This window comes from Haliotis rufescens, unplaced genomic scaffold (assembly GCF_023055435.1).
Source record: "Haliotis rufescens isolate VD_foot unplaced genomic scaffold, xgHalRufe1.0.p SCAF_15, whole genome shotgun sequence".
Classification (NCBI taxonomy): Eukaryota; Metazoa; Mollusca; class Gastropoda; order Lepetellida; family Haliotidae; genus Haliotis; species Haliotis rufescens.
In genome coordinates this window covers 3,280,234-3,300,481 of record NW_025963835.1, presented here as the reverse complement: position 1 = coordinate 3,300,481, position 20,248 = coordinate 3,280,234, and the positions used below count along the sequence as shown (strand labels likewise).

At 41.0% G+C, this 20,248-nt stretch overlaps 2 protein-coding genes across 3 annotated transcripts in view; both read right to left on the bottom strand.

The window, feature by feature from the left end:
- The window catches only part of LOC124134940 (ATP-dependent RNA helicase DEAH12, chloroplastic-like), a 38,651-nt gene extending 18,459 nt beyond the window's left edge, over positions 1 to 20,192 (bottom strand). Inside the window, exon 1 of the mRNA XM_046500054.2 lies at positions 20,109 to 20,192. The gene's annotated coding sequence lies outside the window, so the exon portion shown is untranslated. The remainder of the gene's footprint in view (positions 1 to 20,108) is intronic.
- On the bottom strand, positions 1,876 to 20,187 carry LOC124134939 (ATP-dependent RNA helicase DEAH12, chloroplastic-like). 2 transcript variants are annotated; one of them, XM_048396049.1, is made up of 2 exons: positions 20,105 to 20,187; positions 1,876 to 8,571 (listed from the first exon to the last, which is right to left on the bottom strand). In XM_048396049.1, the coding sequence occupies exon 2, from the start codon at positions 8,509 to 8,511 to the stop codon at positions 2,698 to 2,700; it is 5,814 nt and encodes a 1,937-aa protein (XP_048252006.1). In that variant the 5' UTR covers positions 8,512 to 8,571; positions 20,105 to 20,187; the 3' UTR covers positions 1,876 to 2,697. The 2 variants fall into 2 exon arrangements, with proteins under 2 accessions (XP_048252006.1, XP_046356008.2); XM_046500052.2 differs by lacking the exon at positions 20,105 to 20,187 and adding an exon at positions 9,949 to 10,001.
- Positions 20,193 to 20,248: the final 56 nt, after the last annotated feature.

Sequence of the window (20,248 nt, the reverse complement as noted above, 5' to 3'; positions counted from 1 at the left end):
ATGGTTTCTTAATTACAACAGCCCACTTTGGGACCACGAGCAGGATAGCGGTATCCACCCTTGTTGTAAGATCAAGAAGTTAAAATGCATGTTGTGGCTGATTCCGTTTCATCATACTCTGACATGAACAGTTGCTCATGTTGACAAAAAGTGTCAGACCAGATTATTCACAGGCTGACGTATCATAGCTGGAATTTTGTCGACAGCGATAAAAAACAACATTCAATCAGACATTATTTATTCAGAATACTGAGTACTTCTTCCATCCAAGCGTAAATGTTCGTCAATGGTCATTAAAACTTCAAACATATAATCAAAGTCTACTCCTCAAAGCAGAATGTTTTGAACAGTCAAACAAAAGTGGACTTCATTTTCAGTTGTATTCAACTTATATACTATTGGTAAACATACTAATTGTTTCTTTTCCTACTTGTCAACAAAGGCCAGTTTTTATTGACAATCATGGGTGCTACATCCTTGAGCTAAGCTAACGACACAGGACATACGTACATTTACAGCTGACAAGCATCTTTCTGTGTGGACGTAAGACAAGTCACATTTACTTGAACTCCACAAAGGCGAAATCTACTTTGGACAGTAGGTCTTAAAACAGAAACAGTGAATGTTTTATCATTACATAAAAAAACAAAGCTTTCTACAGGTAGGATGATTTATCAGTAGTCCAGTTTTAGTCTTGTGTAGCGCGTAACATCATAAAAGGGAATAAGACGACCAGAAATAAGTAGGGCATGATATACAACTCTGCACAGCAAATCGCGGCGCCTTAGACGACTGGGCCACCCGTGCCCCCTATGACACATAAAAAATCAACCACACCCAAATCATCCCATGAAGAACCAACGTGGCTATGATCAACGATAATTCAAAATAGGAAGATATTAGCATAAAGGTACACCATTAATTCCGCTCAACATAAAATATATAATATTTGCACAAGAGTGAGTGAGTGAGTATGGTTTTACGCCGCTTTTAGCAATATTCCAGCAATATCACGGTGGGGGACACCAGAAATGGGCTTCACACATTGTACCCATGTCGGGAATCGAACCCGGGTCTTCGGCGTGACGAGCAAACGCTTTAACCACTAGGCTACCCGACCGCCCTATTTGCACAAGAACCAACCACAGATGGATTATATGTAACATTTCAGATAATTACATACGGTATTCTACACTCTTAACAAAGACAAAACAGAAGATTCAAAAGAAATATATACAAAATTAAATACCTGAATCACAGATGTATGTTCTTTTTCCATGATCCAATTGCAAACATTGCTAATTCTCTATCATGGTGTAACATTTATACTAAGTTATCCTATAATAATTAGATCCACATCAATTTCTTTTATGAGTTATCATTGTGTAACATTTATACATCATTTCATATAATAGTTTAGCAAGTAATACTTATCATCAAGTAAAATGCATATATAAAATATCAGTAGTTCAGTTATAGCTTTTTAGACAGATGCTAGCCTAAGGTAATGGGAGCGCATCTCCTAGACATACTATTCAATAAAACAAGAGTTACGTCTGCATAGTTTAATTGATTTGAAGCTTTTAGATAAATGCTAGCCTAAGGTATCAAGATCCCATCTCCCAGACAAAAGATATGTCCACATAGTCTTATAGATTACCTTGAACTATTTTATTTAAGTAAATCTGTCATCACCTATATTAGAATAACATTCAGCAATTACTTCAATTAAGACTCATTAAGGATTAGCCCCCGTAAAAGCTCGTCTATAGTGCATTAAGGATTAGCCTCAACACAAGCTCGTCTATAGTGACACCATAATCTCTTTCAAAGCACCCAGTAAATATGTCAACAAGATTAGTGCCAGTCCAACAGGATTAACAGGATTAAGTATTCCCCTCTGTCTAGCCATTCATTTAGCATAGGGCACAACCCATCGTGTATCAACCAATCATATTCCATTTTATTGTTCTATTTTTTGTTAAATACATACAGAAACCACATGTTAGGGCAGAGAAGGGGTTGGACTCTCTTACCAAGCAGACCTCTCTCCCACAGCCCAGAGGGTTGTACCGACTCTCTGTGGCACCCTCAGCTATTTTCTAAGTAATTGTAAACTGTTCATTGTTATTTGTTCTTGTAAATAAAATTGTGATTAGTCTCCTGTGACTCCGGCTCTTTGCTGACTAATTCCCCCAAGAAATCCAGCATGCGATTTGGACAGTTTTGTTCACCCATAACAGTCCATAATATCTCCGTGGAAAGGAATTAAAACGCCAGGTCTACACTCTTTAAGAAGAAAAATCAAAAGAAGATCCAAAAGAAATATACAATGTATATGAAATACTTGAACCACAGATGAATGTTCATTTTCCAGGATCCCATTGCAAACATTGCTAATTCTCATGTATACACTTTCAAAACAACTTGCAACGCTTACTTACGTATCCTGTATTATGTTTTTGGCAAAACATATTCGGTTTTGTTTGCAAAGTGACATACTCATTTTGAACCGAAATTAATCACACCTGTTCATAGCACATTCAAATGCTTCCTCTTTTTGTATCAGATGGTACTTGTGACCATTTTGACAAACATGGACATTTCATCACATATCGATGGTATATATCTCAGACATTTATCATATGAGATAAAAGATATATGAACTGGGAAAGACATTAAATAGCAACTGTTTATTCACACAAATCCACCATGCTTCTTCTGCAAATGCTTGTAGCATTCATCCTCCGACTTGTAGGCAATCAAACACAGCCAACAAAAGTTGCACTTACATCCTGTACAGTGCATATTATTGCAACCCATTGTCTTTTCTATTGGGGTCTGACAGTTAGGACACTTCTTTGTTGTTTTGGAATTGGCAGCCAACCACTGATCAAGGCTGCCTTCGTCGTCTCTGCCACTCTGGTACATGGCACAGGTCATTCCGTCGTGATACTGAGTGTGGCAACTAGTGCATATTCTTACACTGCACTCAGAGCAGTGGAACACAGCTCCCGTCGAGGTCACTCGGTACACCATGTTGCAGTTTGGGGTCAAGCAGTACTTGTAGATTTTGCTGTTCTTACCAACAAAGGAACTCAAAGAGGAGAGAGCCAGACCTGCCACTGTTAATGTCCCTTCTCGCACCAAATTAGACAAATCCTTCCATGCAAATGGTTGACCACATCCATCATGCCCACAAAGGATGGGCAAGTCTCGACCAGTGACTGCAGTTTCCACCTGTCTCTTGACACAGTCAAGACAGTAGGCATGGCCACAGCACTGCAGTCTGTACAGTTCCTTTGGTTCTATTGGGCAGAAACAAACACAACAATCTGGCAGTTCTTCCTCTTCTGGAGCTTTGACACCAACCAGCAATTTGGATGAAATGTCTTCTATGACTTTGACAGCTTTGTCAATGTCTTCAGCTGATCCCACCAACTTCACAATCTGTTGCTTGAAGTTCAGGACTACAGATCTCAAGCCAATGTCCTGCTGTAGCTTTTCAAACTCTATGCCATATTCATTCATCAATGTCTTCATCAGCCCATTAGGTTTGTCTCTTCCCCTCAAGCGCACCTCCTTCCATTCTCCTTCCGACAGTTCTTGGAGAAAATCATTGATTGAAATGCGTACTCGAGTTGTTGCCTCCTGTTTTCCTCGGATGGATAGCGTGAAGGTTCTACCATCAACTTGAATGAAAGCATTACACTTCTTTTCAGCGTCTTTCAGGAAGTCTCTACCAGCCCTGGTAAAAAGTTGCCGTAGATTCGGATTTGCTCCACATTCCAGAACGTCTCCCTGTACAATGTCCTGTAGGTTAGCACGAACCTTTGCCAGCTCTATGGAACTTGATGCATTGATATCAAGTACAACAGTTCCGTCTTTCAGTGTCTTTGAAGTCACACCAACTTCTGAGTAACCAAAGGTCGAGAATTCTTCCAAGTATGCATCCAGGTCATCTTTGATTGCTGCATGTACTTCTCTGTTTACGTACAGTGATGACCTTATGTCTGGCTCCATGGTGACCACTCGGTCATTGAGATAGAACTGCCTGGACAAACCCTGACAAGCTGCTATACCCTCATCAGGATTTGTGAAAGATGCAAAGGCAAGGTAATGAACACTTGTTGGATATGGCTCTTTCATCTCCAGGTGGAATCTATTGTCTGGTGAATAGTGTTTGAGCTGTGCCTGTAGCCGAGTCTTAAAGGTGCTCAGTTGCTCTTTGGTTGTGTTCACTTTCTCTCTGACTACAGTTACCTTTTGAAATATTTCCATCTCATCGTCATCATTGTCCAAAGAGGATAGAATTGCCTTTTTGATGTCAGCTTCAGTAATAGTTTGACCAAGATTTCTAAGATAAAGGCTCTTTCCACTTTTCCTGTCAATACCAATACTTACAAGTATTCCTTTGATATACAGTGATCCTCTTCGCAAAATCTGTGGCATCACTTCTGGGGCAACATCAACAAAACCAAATCCTTTGGACTCTCTCCTACACCATGTTATTTTAACCTTAAACCGGGAGTTTTGATAGCCTCGACCATGTTTCTCAGGAATGGCAACTTCTGAAGAATCAGATTTTGTCGCATTCACTGCTACCTTTGCTGCTTCTGAAGATTCAAATGTAATACAACCCCATCGCTTTTGAGGATTCTTAAACACCCTGTGGTCCTTTATCTTTCCAAAACGGCCAAACTTGTTCAAGATGGTGTCTGCTGACGAACTTTCATCTGGACGATCAACAAATATTGTTCTGAATTCATCTGCCATGACGATGTCTTTTACATCTCCCCCTTTGCCAAGGATGACACGAACACCAGCACGCTCTTTAGACTGACCCAATGGCACTTCCAAATCTTCTCCTTCCAAAAACTCTTTCACAGGTCCAGTTACCTCATTGAAGAGTTGTGATAATTTCTCAGTTGTATGATCAGAGCAAAATATCTTCAGTTCTCCTTTTTCCTTTGATGCTTCAATGACAACCAGATCTGGTTTTACTAGATTTGATGCTTCTTCTTCAAATTGTTTTAGTTTTGTAAAATAAGGACCAACAAGCTTCCAGAAAAGATATGATCCGACATGTTCAACATGCACAGGAAGAAGCTGTTTCTTTCTCATCTCTTCGAGATCTCTCTTTAGACGTCCAGATTCAATGGCTTCAACAACCCAGGATTCATTCACTGGCGTCAGTCCTGTAATGAAGTCTCTGGATGTCTTCATGGACTGCTCAAAGACAAGCCACTCAGGAACCAAGTTGAGTGGATTCAGGACTGAAGAGGGGTGAGCATGAACCTGTTGCTCAAGTCTCGGAGCATAATACCCTGCCTTCGCAAGCCCGAGAGAATGACAGATGTTTGAGGTGAAGCTGTCAAAGAGTATTTTCTGAAGTTTCACATCTGCTCCTTGTGGGTCTTTAAAATCATGCATGACCTTCACTTTTGCCTCCTTCTTCAAAAGTGTCATCACCTCATTGACAGTTTCTCTGGCAATTCGCAGAGCTTTTGAATTTAGGCTGTTTGCAAAGCACCATTTGTTTTTCTGCTTTTCAGGCTCTTTGTTCCATTCTCTGTATACATTCAGCAAAGTGAGACTATCGCCACCATTGTGACAGAATTGTATCTTCAGCTTGTCAGCTTTCTTCTTATTGTCGTCACTTCCACCTCTGAAGAATATTGAGCTTCCAACATTGCTCACAGCTGCAAGAACAACTGCATCAAAGAGAACATCTTCAGATCTTCCTTTCTGGATTATTAGTCCCAGTCGAGGTTCTACAGGAAGCCTTGCTAGTTCTTTCCCCTCTTCCGTGATCTTATTGTCTTTGACTGCACCGAGTTCCTCAAGTGTAGTCATAGCTGTAGCTATTGCTGATGGTCCTGGTGACTGAACAAATTCATACTCTAGCGGATTAATTCCAAGCTCCGTCAGCTTCAACATGGCCTGTCCTAGGTGAACCTTCAATAACTCTGGCAGTGAGACTGCTTCCATTTCATGATACGTCTCTTCACTGTAGAGCCTGTAACATTTCCCAGGGCCTGTTCTTCCTGCACGACCTTTCCTCTGATCAGCTGAGCTGCGACTGATAAGAACTACACTCAATGTGCTCATGTTTCGCCGAGGATCATAACGTTTCTCTTTTGCAAGACCAGTATCGATAACATACTTGATACCTGGAATGGTGATTGAAGTCTCTGCACTGTTTGTGGCAAAGACAATCTTTCTGACTCCTGAAGGGGTGTCCTGAAATACTAACTGCTGCTCATCTGGTTGAATCTGACCATGAAGAACCAGGCATTTGAAGTCAGTCCTTCCCTGGAGTCTATTGTTAAAATCTTCACTGCATTTCTCGGTCTCTAAAGGAGATGTAACAAAGACCAGAATGTCACCTGGTGGATCTTTTGTGTGGACTTGTACAGCTTTGTTGACAGCTTCTCTCTGATAGTTATCAAAAGACTTGCCTCCATCATTTTCTGTTTGGTACTCTACTTCGACAGGAAACATTCTCCCAGATACTCTCAAGACTGGGCACGCGTCAAAATATCTGACAAAGACTTCAGGGTCAATAGTCGCTGATGTAATGATCGCCCTGAGATTAGGGCGCTGTTTCAGGCACATCTTCAGCATTCCAAGGAGAAGGTCAGTGTAGATGCTTCTCTCGTGTGCTTCATCAACTATCACACAGCTGTAAGCAGACAGAGTTGGATCTTTCAGACATTCGTTCAGAAGGCAGTGATCAGTCATGTACAAGATCTTTGTAGCTCCTCCGCATTTAGATCGCATCCCAACTTTATATCCCACAACATTGCCCACATTTGTCACCAGCTCTGATGCAACATGGGTTGCCAGACTTATGGCCGCAATTTTCCTGGGTTGCGTGCACACGATGAATCCATCTTCGCTGAAGCCAGCCTGATGAAGGTACTGTGTCATCTGTGTGCTCTTCCCTGACCCAGTCTCCCCTAATATAACACAAACCTGGTTGTCCTGTACCGTTCTGATTATATCATTTCTTCTTGCATACATAGGCAATGCTGAAGTGAGTCTACAAAGCTCGACACCAAAGTCTCTCCGTAGATCTTCAATGTGTTTAGCATAGGTATTATTTTTCCATAGTGAAACAAGTTTCGACACAAAACTCTTCATAAATGTTGTAAACTGTTCCTTCTGCAGTTTCAACTCTTCTAATTTATCCTTCAGAGCATCTTTTTCATACCGTTTTGCCTCATACTCATCAATAGTTACATGCTTGTTTGATGACAGTCTCTCAATATTCTTGGAAGTAACACTGATTTTATCCATATGATTGCTTAAGGCTTGGTTTTCCCTTCTTTTAATGATTGTGAGATGTTTCTCAAATTCTCTTTCATCCCTCTTAGTAGGCAGATCCAGGGCCTCGTTCCTGTCCAGTGTACAGACTAACTTAGTCTCAGATCCTCTGTTACTTAATTTCAGTAAATTTCCAATTTTGTTTGCCACAGATTTACTTGGTGCTTCAACTGAAATCACAGTGTTACTTCCAACACGTTCACTTTTCACAACCATGAACCTTTTGGATTGGTCATCTTGTTCATTTTGCATTCTTGCACAAAGAAAACCTTTAACATCATACTTTTGATCGAGGAGTTGCCCAATTCTAACATAGAGAATCACAGGAGTCTGCTTCCCAACATTATTTCTCAGGAACCCCTCAAACTCATCCTTTGGTTTCTTCTTTTTGGGGGCTCTCCTTCTTTCGCCATTCTGATTGTCATTTAGTTTGTTCTCTTTTTCTTGTGAGACACCTTTGGTATGTGTTCCTTCTGACAAGTGATCCTTTCTAGTCCTGGTCACACTACCTCTTCTATCATTTGGTATTTGCTCAGGAGGACTTCCGCTACTAGTCTGTTGCTTTGTCCGGGAACTTTTTCCCCCTTTTGTGTCTTGTCCGTTGTCACGGGTTTCAGTTTGAGACCTCCGTCTTTCCTTGCCACCTTTTCCTGTGTAAACTCCACCCTTTGGTCTTCCATAAGTGTGCTGTCTGCCCATGTCTGTGGCAGTCCGTTGGTTGTTGGTATCTCCAAGACCAAGTAGTGTTGAATTATCCTCTGATGGATCATCATTGCTCTCCTTAGATGCTCCAGATTCATCTTCCTTTGGTTCATTTTGCCTTAAAAATCTTCTAGGTTTTGGTACAGGTTTGCTGCTATTCCTATTGATCCCCGCCCCCTCATCATCACGTATGCTTCCATCAGTGACGGTCTCTGACACAACTAAACCATCAGGGAGATCAGATCTAAAATAGATTTGGGTCTTAATAACCTCTTGTACATCATCATCAGTGGGAGGTGCCTCTGTCACTGAAGGCGGTGACAGCAGATCTTCACCCTCATTTGATACACTGGGGATGGCTGCCATCTTGTTGGCACTTAAGGTCTCTAATGCGGCAACTGGTTTCGATCTGCTAAGCTGATCCACCTCCTTCATCATTGCCTCATTGACAAGGTTTAGTCCAGAACTACGCCCACTCATGCTGTCATTGGTCTTTTCCCTATACACGGGGATCAGCACCTTTTGATGTGGTAACTGGAGCTAAAAGAGAAAAATTCAATTGAAATAATGTATTGGATTTTCAACTGACAAATGAAAGATCATTTATTGTGCAACTGTACTGCAAATTAATGTTTAATAATAATATTTTTTATTGCTTGGCTAGTATTCTGAATAGCACCTGGTGTGTTGGTTATTTCCTTTGAATATACATTTGTTAGTTTTCGACTGCCTCTGTGGTCTGGTGGATAAAGCATCTTCCCAGAGAGCGGAAAGTCGGTGGTTCAATCCCCTGGCTGCTCCATACCAAAAGATATCAAAAGGCGGAACTTGTTTTTACCCTGCCTAGTGCCCGGCATTATGAGCATAAAACAATGATTGGTTAGCTCAGAGTCTGCGAGGGATACCAATGTTAAACTGTCGCATGGTATCTCAGTGGGCTGGCACTATTAAACCAGCATTATTCCGGACTTGTACGCATACATACCATGCACATCACTATATAAGTGCATGACAGCAATGTTAAAACCCACTTTCACCTCACCCCCACAGACTTGGAGGTTTGAACCTTTGTGGGTTTGGTCCCAACATATACTGAACAAAAGAAGTTAGGGATCATGAATATTTTGGGAATATTTTTGTAGTGAAAATGTTATCATGGGATAACATTTATACTAAGTTATCCTATAATAATTAGATCCACATCAAGTGCTTTTATGAGTTATCATGGTGTAATATTTATACATCATTTCACATAATTATAGTTTAGCAAGTAATATTTATCATCAGGTAAAATGTATACATAAAATATCAGTAGTTTCAGTTATAGCTTTTTAGATAGATGCTAGCCTAAGGTAATGGGAGCGCATCTAGACATACTATTCAATAAGACAAGAGTTAAGTCTACATAGTTTAATAGATTAGAAGCTTTTAGATAAATGCTAGCCTAAGGTGTCAAGATCCCATCTCCCAGACAAAGGATATGTCTACATAGTCTTATAGATTACCTGGAACTATTTTATTTAAGTATATCTGTCATCACCTACCGGGGTATATTAGAATAACATTACTTCAATTAAGACTCATTAAGGATTAGCCCCCATACAAGCTTGTCTATAGTGCATTAAGGATTAGCCCCCATACAAGCTCGTCTATAGGGCATTAAGGATTAGCCCCCACACAAGCTCATCTATAGTGACACCCTAATCTCTTTCTAAGCATCCAGTAAATATGTCAACAAGATTAGTGCCAGTCCAACAGGATTAACAGGATTTAGTATTCCCCTCTGTCTAGCCATCCATTTAGCTTAGGACACAACCAATCGTGTATTAACCAATCACATTCCTTTTTATTGTTCAAATTTTTGTTAAATACATACTGTAGCCAAGTTTTAACAGAGAAGGGGTTTGACTCTCTTACCAAGCAGACCTCTCTCCCACAGCCCAGAGTGTTGTCCCGACTCTCTGTGGCACCCTCAGTTATTATCTAAGTATAAATTGTAAATTGTTAATTGTTCTTGTAAATAAAATTGTGATTAGCCTCCTGCGACTCTGGTTCTTTGCTGACTAATTCCCCAAGAAAACCAGCACATCATTTGGAAGGTATTGTTCACCCAGAACAGTTCCATGATAATTTGGCGGAGAATCATCGTTTCCGGAACCACTGAGTCCAGGAACTAACTACGACCACCTACAAGAACCCATTGGAGGACATGTCCAACCGTGATCATCTGATGGAATAACAAGCAAGCTGCATCTACCTCTGACCTCAACACTGGATTAAAGACAACCAACTCTTCCAAAAACACCAACAAAGGAAGAAAAAGTCTTCAAATATTGTAAGTACTACATTGTTGATTACTTGTCTTACTTTAATTTAGTAGTACTAGGTGTCATGGCAAATATGGAGTCTGGTATGGAAAGTAACTTTGAAAGTGAAATTCCAACAGTGTCTTTAGTTACGCCCCTTGCCAAAAGTGTAATTCAGGCAAAATTTGGCACAAAAACAACAAATTGTTTAGTAGATACAGGGGCATCCATTTGTTGTATTTCGTCTGCTTTTCTGAGCACAGCTTTTGAAAACCTTACTCTTGGAAACTCACCCTTTCCACAGGTTAAAGGTGTTGGCGGCGAATTGCATAAAGTGTTAGGTTCAGTTGTGTTAGATTTTGTCATTGAGGATCAGGAATTTTCTCAAAGATTCTATGTACTGCCTACACTGCCGAAGGCAGTGATACTAGGTGAGAACTTCCTTAATGACAATGATGCAGTCTTAGATTATAGCTGTCATTCCTTGATACTTAACAACAGCACATCAGAAAGGCAATATATCAATTTCATAGCCAATTCAGTGCAAGAGATTAGCGGATTAGCAAAAACAACAGATCAGATTTACATCCCCCCTCAGAGTGAAATTCATTTCAAGGTTAGACTATCAGAGACCAAAGAGGATTCCCTCATCCTCATTGAACCCATTGCTTCCCTCACTGCTCATTCTGAAGTAGCAGGCGGTAGAACTCTTTCTAAATCAAAAAGCAAGACTGCTACATTTAGGCTTATGAATCCCTCCCAAGATGAGGTGAGGTGAAATTGGGTTTAACGTCGCGTCCAAGATTATTCCCTCCCAAGAAGAAAAAGTTCTTGACAAGGGTACAGTTGTAGGCAAATTTAGTTACATTGACAAAGACTCTGTTTTTGAAATCGACTCTGACCAACCATTCATAAGTACCGTTAACACAAACAATGAGAAGAGAGACAATGACACCAGGGATTATGTTACAATTGCACAAGAGTTAGGATTTGATTTGGCCAATACACGACTCCAGACCAACGACACAGACTACTTAGATTTTTGGGACAAAATAGAAACATGTTTTCAACGAGTCTTGCAGATTTAGGAAAGACTGACATGCACCAACATATCGTTGACACTGGCAACCACCCACCCGTTAAGAGTAGACCATATAGCCAATCTCCTCATCTCCAAAAAGTCACCGAAGAACTTATAGATGATTTTCTGAAGTATGATTTAATCGAGGAGTCTACTTCTATGTATTCAGCTCCCATTATCCTAGTCAAGAAACGTGATGGCTCATATAGATTTGTTTGTGACTACAGAAAGTTGAATTCTGTCACTTTACCAATGTCATGGCCTCTTCCTGTTTTTGATGATGTTGTTGATAACATCGCCAATGCACATGCTAAGATCTTCTAAACTTTAGACCTTGCCAATGGCTTCTTCCAAGTGCCATTACATGAAGATTCAAAGCATAAAACTGCTTTCGTCACCCATCAAGGCCTTTATCAATTCAAACGCTTGCCCCAAGGTTTGACAAATTCTCCACTTTGTTTTCAACAGCTCATGAGCAAAGTGCGAAGAAAATTGCTTTTTAAGGTTGCGCTGATTTACATCGATGATTTGATAATTTACAGCAAAAACTTTGAAGAGCATCTCCAACATTTGGAGCAATTATTTTACTATCTGAAACAGGCAAAATTAACACTAAAGCCATCCAAATGCAATTTTGCAACGGACAAAGTTTCTTTTCTGGGTCATGTTTTATCATGTGGAGGTGTTCAAGTTGATGACAAAAACATTGAAGCAATTAGAACCTTTCCAGTGCCCAAGTCACAAAAGCAGATTCGCTCCTTCTTAGGTCTCACAAACTTCTACAGGAAGTATGTGAAAAATTACGCTCACATAGCGCTTCCACTGAATGCCTTGCTAAAGAAGCATTCGGAGGCAGAAGTAGGAAAGAAACCAAAGTTCCAATGGTCACTTGAGTGTGATCAGGCATTCAACACACTCAAACATGCTATGAGTAATACACCTGTTCTGGCGTATCCAAATTTTGACAAAGAATTTCTTCTTGCAACTGATGCCAGTGATATGAGCATAGGTTTTGTTTTGAGTCAAAAAGACGAGAAAAATAATGAACATCCAATAGCTTTTGGTGGTAGAGCTCTTCATGGCAGCGAAAAGAACTGGAGCATTACAGAAAAGGAAGGCTTAGCTCTAGTTGAAGCCATTAGATCCTTTCGTCCATACCTTGCAAATTCCAAATTCACAGTCTACACTGATCATATAGCATTGAAATGGCTGAAATCCATCAAGGATGCCACAGGTAGGTTAGGATGATGGTCTTTGGAACTTTCTACCTACACTTTTGACATTGTTCACCGCAGCGGCAAAGCCAATGGGAATGCTGATGCTCTCTCACGTAGGGAATATGAGGAAAATATTAACTGTAATGATCAGACAGAAGAAGATGCTGAGAGTCTTCTCAGTAACTTCAACTCAGCAAAGCAAATCAACTAGCAGTACCACAATCTTGCCAAACACACATTCATCCACACAGGTCACACAGACAACTCAGACTGAGGATATTTGCACACCTATTGTCAATCAGTTAGAATCCGACACACAGACAACACATTGGTCAGTCACCTTTGAATATGAAGAGGATTATCAGTCAGTACCAGTTAATCTTGTTGCAGCATTACATGCTACAAATGCTGATGTTACTCAAGACACATTGGTCGAAGTAAGTATAAAAGAACATCCAAATTTACGTCACCTACAAAGGATTTGTCCAGATTTCATCCAAAACTTTGACTACAAAGAGGATGATGTCCTACCACAAAATGAAAAGGATCGTCAAAAGATTCTTATCGAAGCCAATACTTTTGAAATTGATGAAGGCATCCTATACAGATTCGTTCCACAAAGACAGAAAGGCCATGCAGACAAGTTCATTAAACAGCTGGCAGTCCCAAGAACCCTCAGGAATCAAGTCCTCCAATCCTACCATGACTCAGAGTTCGGCGGTTGCCACCATGGGAATGAAAGGATGCACAACACCATGAGACCTAAGTACTACTGGCCCAAAATGTACAGCGATATTGCTACTTATGTCCAGACATGTGAGGTATGTCAACAGACCAAGAGGAACTACCATGGCAAGAAGGCACCACTTCGTCCACTACCTGTAGAAGAGGTATTCACCCGATGGTACGTTGACATTCTCAGCCCCTGCCAACAACACCAGACAAGTACAAGTACATTTTGGTCATCACAGATGCATCATCCAGATGGTGTGAAGCCTTTCCACTTCGGACCCAAGAAGCCAAAGAAGTAGCAGATGTTCTCGTCAGAGAAATATTTTGTCGGTATGGCGTTTCAAGGACCTTAATTTCAGACAGAGGTCAGAACTTCATGTCCAAACTTATCAAAGCAATTTGTGAACTTTTGGCAATTAAATTTACCCATACCAGCCCATACCATCCTCAAACTAACAGCTGTGTAGAAAGGCTCAACACTTATATCATCAATCACTAAGAGCCTATTGTAACAAGTCTCAAAAGTGAAATGACACAAACCAAACCATACTGCGAATCGAACCCAAACCGTACCGAAGCGAAGCAAACCATACTGCGAATCGAACCCAAACCGTACCGAAGCAAAGCAAACCATACTGCGAATCGAACCTAAACCGTACCGAAGCGAAGCAAACCATACTGCGAAATCGAACCCAAACCGTACCGAAGCAAACCGAAACCGTACCGAAGCGAAGCAAACCATACTGCAAATTGCACAGAAACCTATCGAAACGAAGCAAACCATACTGTGAATCAAACCGAAACCGTACCGAAGCAAAGCAAACCGTACCGAAGTAAAATAAACCAAACCCTATCGCATTGAACCGAACAAAAATCAAAGAAAAGGCAAACCAAATAGTTACGAAAACTAACAAATAATTCTAAAAAGGATATACATAAGTTCTAACACCTTTTGTATACCTTATTAGTGTAATAAATCAATGCACTCGTTGTATGCACATGCACATATATGTATATATAATGCGTCTAATGATTGTATCCAAAAATAGAAGGATATTACTATTTTTTCATGATATACCTTTGTAATTTGCCACCAATACATTCTTCCGGGTCATCACACCGTTTAGTAATAATTATGTACTGATCTTTTACATCATAATTATCATATTTGTTTTATTTTCTAGTTATTACAGACAAACTGAGGAAGTATTTATATATGACATATTATTTGAACATGCTAACTCTCCTTTCTTTGTTTCCATGTAAAACCTCCATGGACACAGCCAACTATCCTACACCTCAAGCCAAGATGTGGAACTCAAGGCCTCTTACATCACCCATAAATCACCAGTACAGAGTGCCAAGACAAGCCAGCTCCACATCCTGATTCCCTGATGACAGCAGAAAGATCATTTACATCATGTTTCGTAACCAAAGAGACTCTATAATAATTATTATTCACTACTACCAGTTTAACTTTATACATTGTCCATCTTAGCCTTAATTATTTTTATTTTACACGTTTGGGGTCCAAACTTTTTCAGACGGAGGGGAAGTTATCATGGGATAACATTTATACTAAGTTATCCTATAATAATTAGATCCACATCAAGTGCTTTTATGAGTTATCATGGTGTAATATTTATACATCATTTCATATAATTATAGTTTAGCAAGTAATATTTATCATCAGGTAAAATGTATACATAAAATATCAGTAGTTTCAGTTATAGCTTTTTAGATAGATGCAAGCCTAAGGTAATGGAAGCGCATCTAGACATACTATTCAATAAGACAAGAGTTACGTCTACATAGTTTAATAGATTAGAAGCTTTTAGATAAATGCTAGCCTAAGGTGTCAAGATCCCATCTCCCAGACAAAGGATATGTCTACATAGTCTTATAGATTACCTGGAACTATTTTATTTAAGTATATCTGTCATCACCTACCGGGGTATATTAGAATAACATTACTTCAATTAAGACTCATTAAGGATTAGCCCCCATACAAGCTTGTCTATAGTGCATTAAGGATTAGCCCCCATACAAGCTCGTCTATAGGGCATTAAGGATTAGCCCCCACACAAGCTCATCTATAGTGACACCCTAATCTCTTTCTAAGCATCCAGTAAATATGTCAACAAGATTAGTGCCAGTCCAACAGGATTAACAGGATTTAGTATTCCCCTCTGTCTAGCCATCCATTTAGCTTAGGACACAACCAATCGTGTATTAACCAATCACATTCCTTTTTATTGTTCAAATTTTAAATACATACTGTAGCCAAGTTTTAACAGAGAAGGGGTTTGACTCTCTTACCACGCAGACCTCTCTCCCACAGCCCAGAGTGTTTTTCTGACTCTCTGTGGCACCTCAGTTATTATCTAAGTATAAATTGTAAATTGTTAATTGTTCTTGTAAATAAAATTGTGATAAGTCTCCTGCGACTCTGGCTTTTGCTGACTAATTCCCCAAGAAAACCAGCACATCATTTGGAAGGTATTGTTCACCCAGAACAGTTCCATGATAATGTCATAAAGATATCCAAACTTTTCTTGTTTAGTATTTGTTGTTTGTGACATTTTAAAATGTAAGTATAAACGAATTTCAGACACCAAAATAATTAGAATTTTGAATTTTGAAACATTCATGGCTATCATTTTTGCCAGTATGTTAGATGCACCACACAAAACAGGCTGCTGTCCAAGTTTATTATATGAAATCAGAACACACCATGTCAGCTGTGAGAAAATATTCACGGCTGATATGCTATCTCTGCAGTACAACCTCATCTGTGACACCAAAACAATTGTTACATGGCCCAGCATCCTGACCACGACATACCTACACCCTCATTGTAACAAAAACAGGATATAGCATCAGCAGCACAACCCTGTATAGCATCAGCAGTACAACACTGAATAGCATCAGCAGTACAACACTGTATAGCATCAGCAGTACAACACTGTATAGCATCAGCAGTGCAACGCTGTAAATCATCAGCAGTGCAACGCTGTATAGCATCAGCAGTACAACCCTGTATAGCATCAGCAGTACAACGCTGTATAGCATCAGATGTACAACGCTGTATAGCATCAGCAGTACAACACTACATAGCATCAGCAGTACAACACTACATAGCATCAGCAGTACAATGCTGTATAGCATCAGCAGTACAACGCTGTATAGCATCAGCAGTACAACGCTGTATAGCATCAGCAGTACAACACTATAGCATCGGCAGTACAACGCTGTATAGCATCAGCAGTACAACACTGTATAGCATCAGCAGTACAACACTGTATAGCATCGGCAGTACAACGCTGTATAGCATCAGCAGTACAACACTGTATAGCATCAGCAGTACAAGACAGGACCTTCAACCTTAGCAGTACAACACTGGGCCTATAGTCTCAGCAGTACAAACAGTGGGCAAACAGTGTCAGTAGTACAACACTTGGTATACAGTGTCATCAGTACAACACTAGGTAAACAGTGTAAGCAGTACAACACTGGGCCGTCAGCATCATCAGTACAACACTGGGCCTATTGTGTCAGCAGTACATCACTGGGCCTACAGTGTAATCAGTACAATACTGGACATACAGTGTCATCAGTACATCACTGGGCCTATTGTGTCAGCAGTAAAACACTGGGCCTATTGTGTCAGCAGTACAACACTGGGCCTATAGTGTCATCAGTACAACACTGGGCCTATAGTGTCAGCAGTACAACACTGGGCCTATTGTGTCAGCAGTACAACACTGGGCGTATAGTGTCAGCAGTACAACACTGGACCTATAGTGTCAGCAGTACAACACTGGGCCTACAGTGTCAGCTGTACAACACTGGGCCTATAGTGTCAGCAGTACAACACTGGGCATACAGTGTCAGCAGTACAACACTGGGCCTACAGTTTCAGCAGTACAATACTGGGCCTATAGTGTCAGAAGTCGACACTGGGCCTATAGTGTCAGCAGGACAACACTGGGCCTACAGTGTCAGCAGTACAACACTGGGCCTATAGTGTCAGCAGTACAACACTGGGCCTATAGTGTCAGCAGTACAACACTGGGCCTACAGTGTAAGCAGTACAACACTGGGCCTATAGTGTCAGCAGTACAACACTGGGCCTACAGTGTCAGCAGTACATCACTGGGCCTATTGTGTCAGCAGTACAACACTTGGCCTACAGTGTCAGAAATACAACACTGGGCCTACAGTGTCATAAGTACAACACTTGGCCTATAGTGTCAGCAGTACAACACTGGGCCTATAGTGTCAGAAATACAACACTGGGCCTATTGTGTCAGCAGTACAACACTGGGCCTACAGTGTCATCAGTACATCACTGGGCCTATTGTATCAGCAGTACAACACTGGGCCTACAATGTCAGCAGTACAACACTCGGCCTATAGTGTCAGCAGTACAACACTGGGCCTACAGTGTCAGCAGTACAACACTGGGCCTACAGTGTCAGCAGTACAACACTGGGCCTACAGTGTCAGCAGTACAACACTGGGCCTACAGTGTCAGCAGTACAACACTGGACATGCAGTGTCAGCAGTACAACACTGGGCCTGTAGTGTCAGCAGTACAACACTGGGCCTATAGTGTCAGAAATACAACACTGGGCCTACAGTGTCAGCAGTACAACATTGGGCATATTGTGTCAGCAGTACAACACTGGGCCTACAGTGTCAGCAGTACAACACTGGGCCTACAGTGTCAGCAGTACAACCCTTGGCCTACAGTGTCAGCAGTACAACACTGGGCCTACAGTGTCAGCATGTCCGCATGTCCAGATGTGCTTTAAATTGCATCTGAAATATATATAATATATGGGGAAATATATGTGAACCATTACGCAACGAGTTGACAACTGTTTTAGGTATGACTGTTTGCGCAAAGACAGAACCCGGTCGCAAAAATGGTGAGGGGCATGAGTCGCTATCGGGTTGTCCCGGAATAACACGATTTGGTCACGAATGTCGCATTCGTAACCAACTCGAGTTATTCCGGGACAAGCCGAATAGCGACTCGTACCCCTCTCATGGCCATTTTTGCGACCGGGCTCCGTCTTAGCGCAAACGGGCATACCTTAAACAATTGTCAACTCGTTGCGTAATGGTTCACATATATTTCCCCATATATTATATACATTTCAGATGCAATTTATAGCACATCTGGACATGCGGAATTATACAGTATGATTGAAGACATTTAGATGCAAGACAAATGTAAAATCAAAAATTATTTCTGAGGGATTCTTTGATGAACAACTTGAAATGAAACGCGCATTCTGATTGGTTTGTCGTATTTTCGCACATAACATTCATCGATAGGGGGACGAGTCTTCTTGCAGGTTACGGAAAGGCGCGAGTGGTGACGAATGCGAATGTCGGTCACCACTGCGCCGAAATGGGGTTATAGCTAAAACGGCACCTCAGCAAAACGTCACCTGGCGAAAACGTCACCGATTGGCGAAAACGTCACCTCGCCTCAGACGAAAACGGCTACTATTGCCTGGCGAAAACGGCACCCTATTTTTTTTTAACCTTGATAAAATAAATGAAATGAAACTAACATGGTCGCTTGCAAACACCAATAATTGTGAAATGTTACAACTAGTTTACATTAGAATTTAGCCTCTACTCCAACTATATTCCAACTTAGCCTATACGCAACTCAATTTATTGTGAAAACAATTTACTCGCCGACTCTGATTGGGAGGCGCAACTAACTTATTGTGAAATCATCATATGCTTTGAAGTAACATAAATGAAATTAAACTCACAGAACTTAGCCTCTACTCCAACTATATTCCAACTTAGCCTATACGCAACTCAACTTATTGTGAAAACAATTTACTCGCCGACTCTGATTGGGAGGCGCAACTAAGGTATTGTGAAAATATCTTAATGCTTTGAAGTAACATAAATGATGTGACGTTTTGCTGAGGTGCCGTTTTCGCCTGCGCCCGCCGGAATGTATGGCTGAGCTTGTCAAAATGTGTGTTTTTATTGCAAGTTTAAGGCCAGGCTGCGCACATATGTACATGTAATGACTGTCTAGTTACTTTTTATAATAGGTTGTATACCTGTAAGCTGGGCCCCGTCTCTAATATCGCAAGTTGACGACGCGCATAGGGAGCCGGGACCCAGCTTATATTACCTGGAGAAACAGACTATAGAAATCTAGCGCATGCGCACCCCATGACAACATGTCGATCCGGCAATCTTTGTAACAGAAAGTGCACTGTTCCGATGTCTGTTTTTACAGACAGTTATGGTGATACAATTATGACAGGCACGTGTATCAATAAGACAATAATAGGGGAGTATAGCGATATCAATCTTTCGGCCACAAACCCACGGGAAATATACATTTTTTTAATCTCAAGAAAATACGAGTGCATGGTAATCGGCCCACACAATCTGTGTCTCGGGATTGACGTAGGGCTAGGAGTCAGGTAGGGGGTCGTATCTTGACTTTTTGACCACATCGCGGCTCACGGCTACAGCTACTTTGACTGTGAATTTGATGTTTTCATTTTCCGTACTGCCCCCCCCCCCCCCCCCCCCCCCCCCCCCCCGTGCGATAACGAAGACGTAAAATACATCTAGATAACGGCAATACTCCACTGGACTGAATGGTAACACTGTCCGTTGCCTCGAAAGTGTCAGTGAACAACAAGCCGATATACAGACTACCACATATCATTAGAAATACACACCTACCTTCCAACCACAACCAGCTTCTGACTTCGTGTCGCAAGTGGGTGTTTTATGCCCACAGCTCTCAGTTCGTGGAAATCACCTGATCACCTGACAAATGAGTGTTCATTGCGATAGACAGTGTGTCAATTGTGAAAAGATCA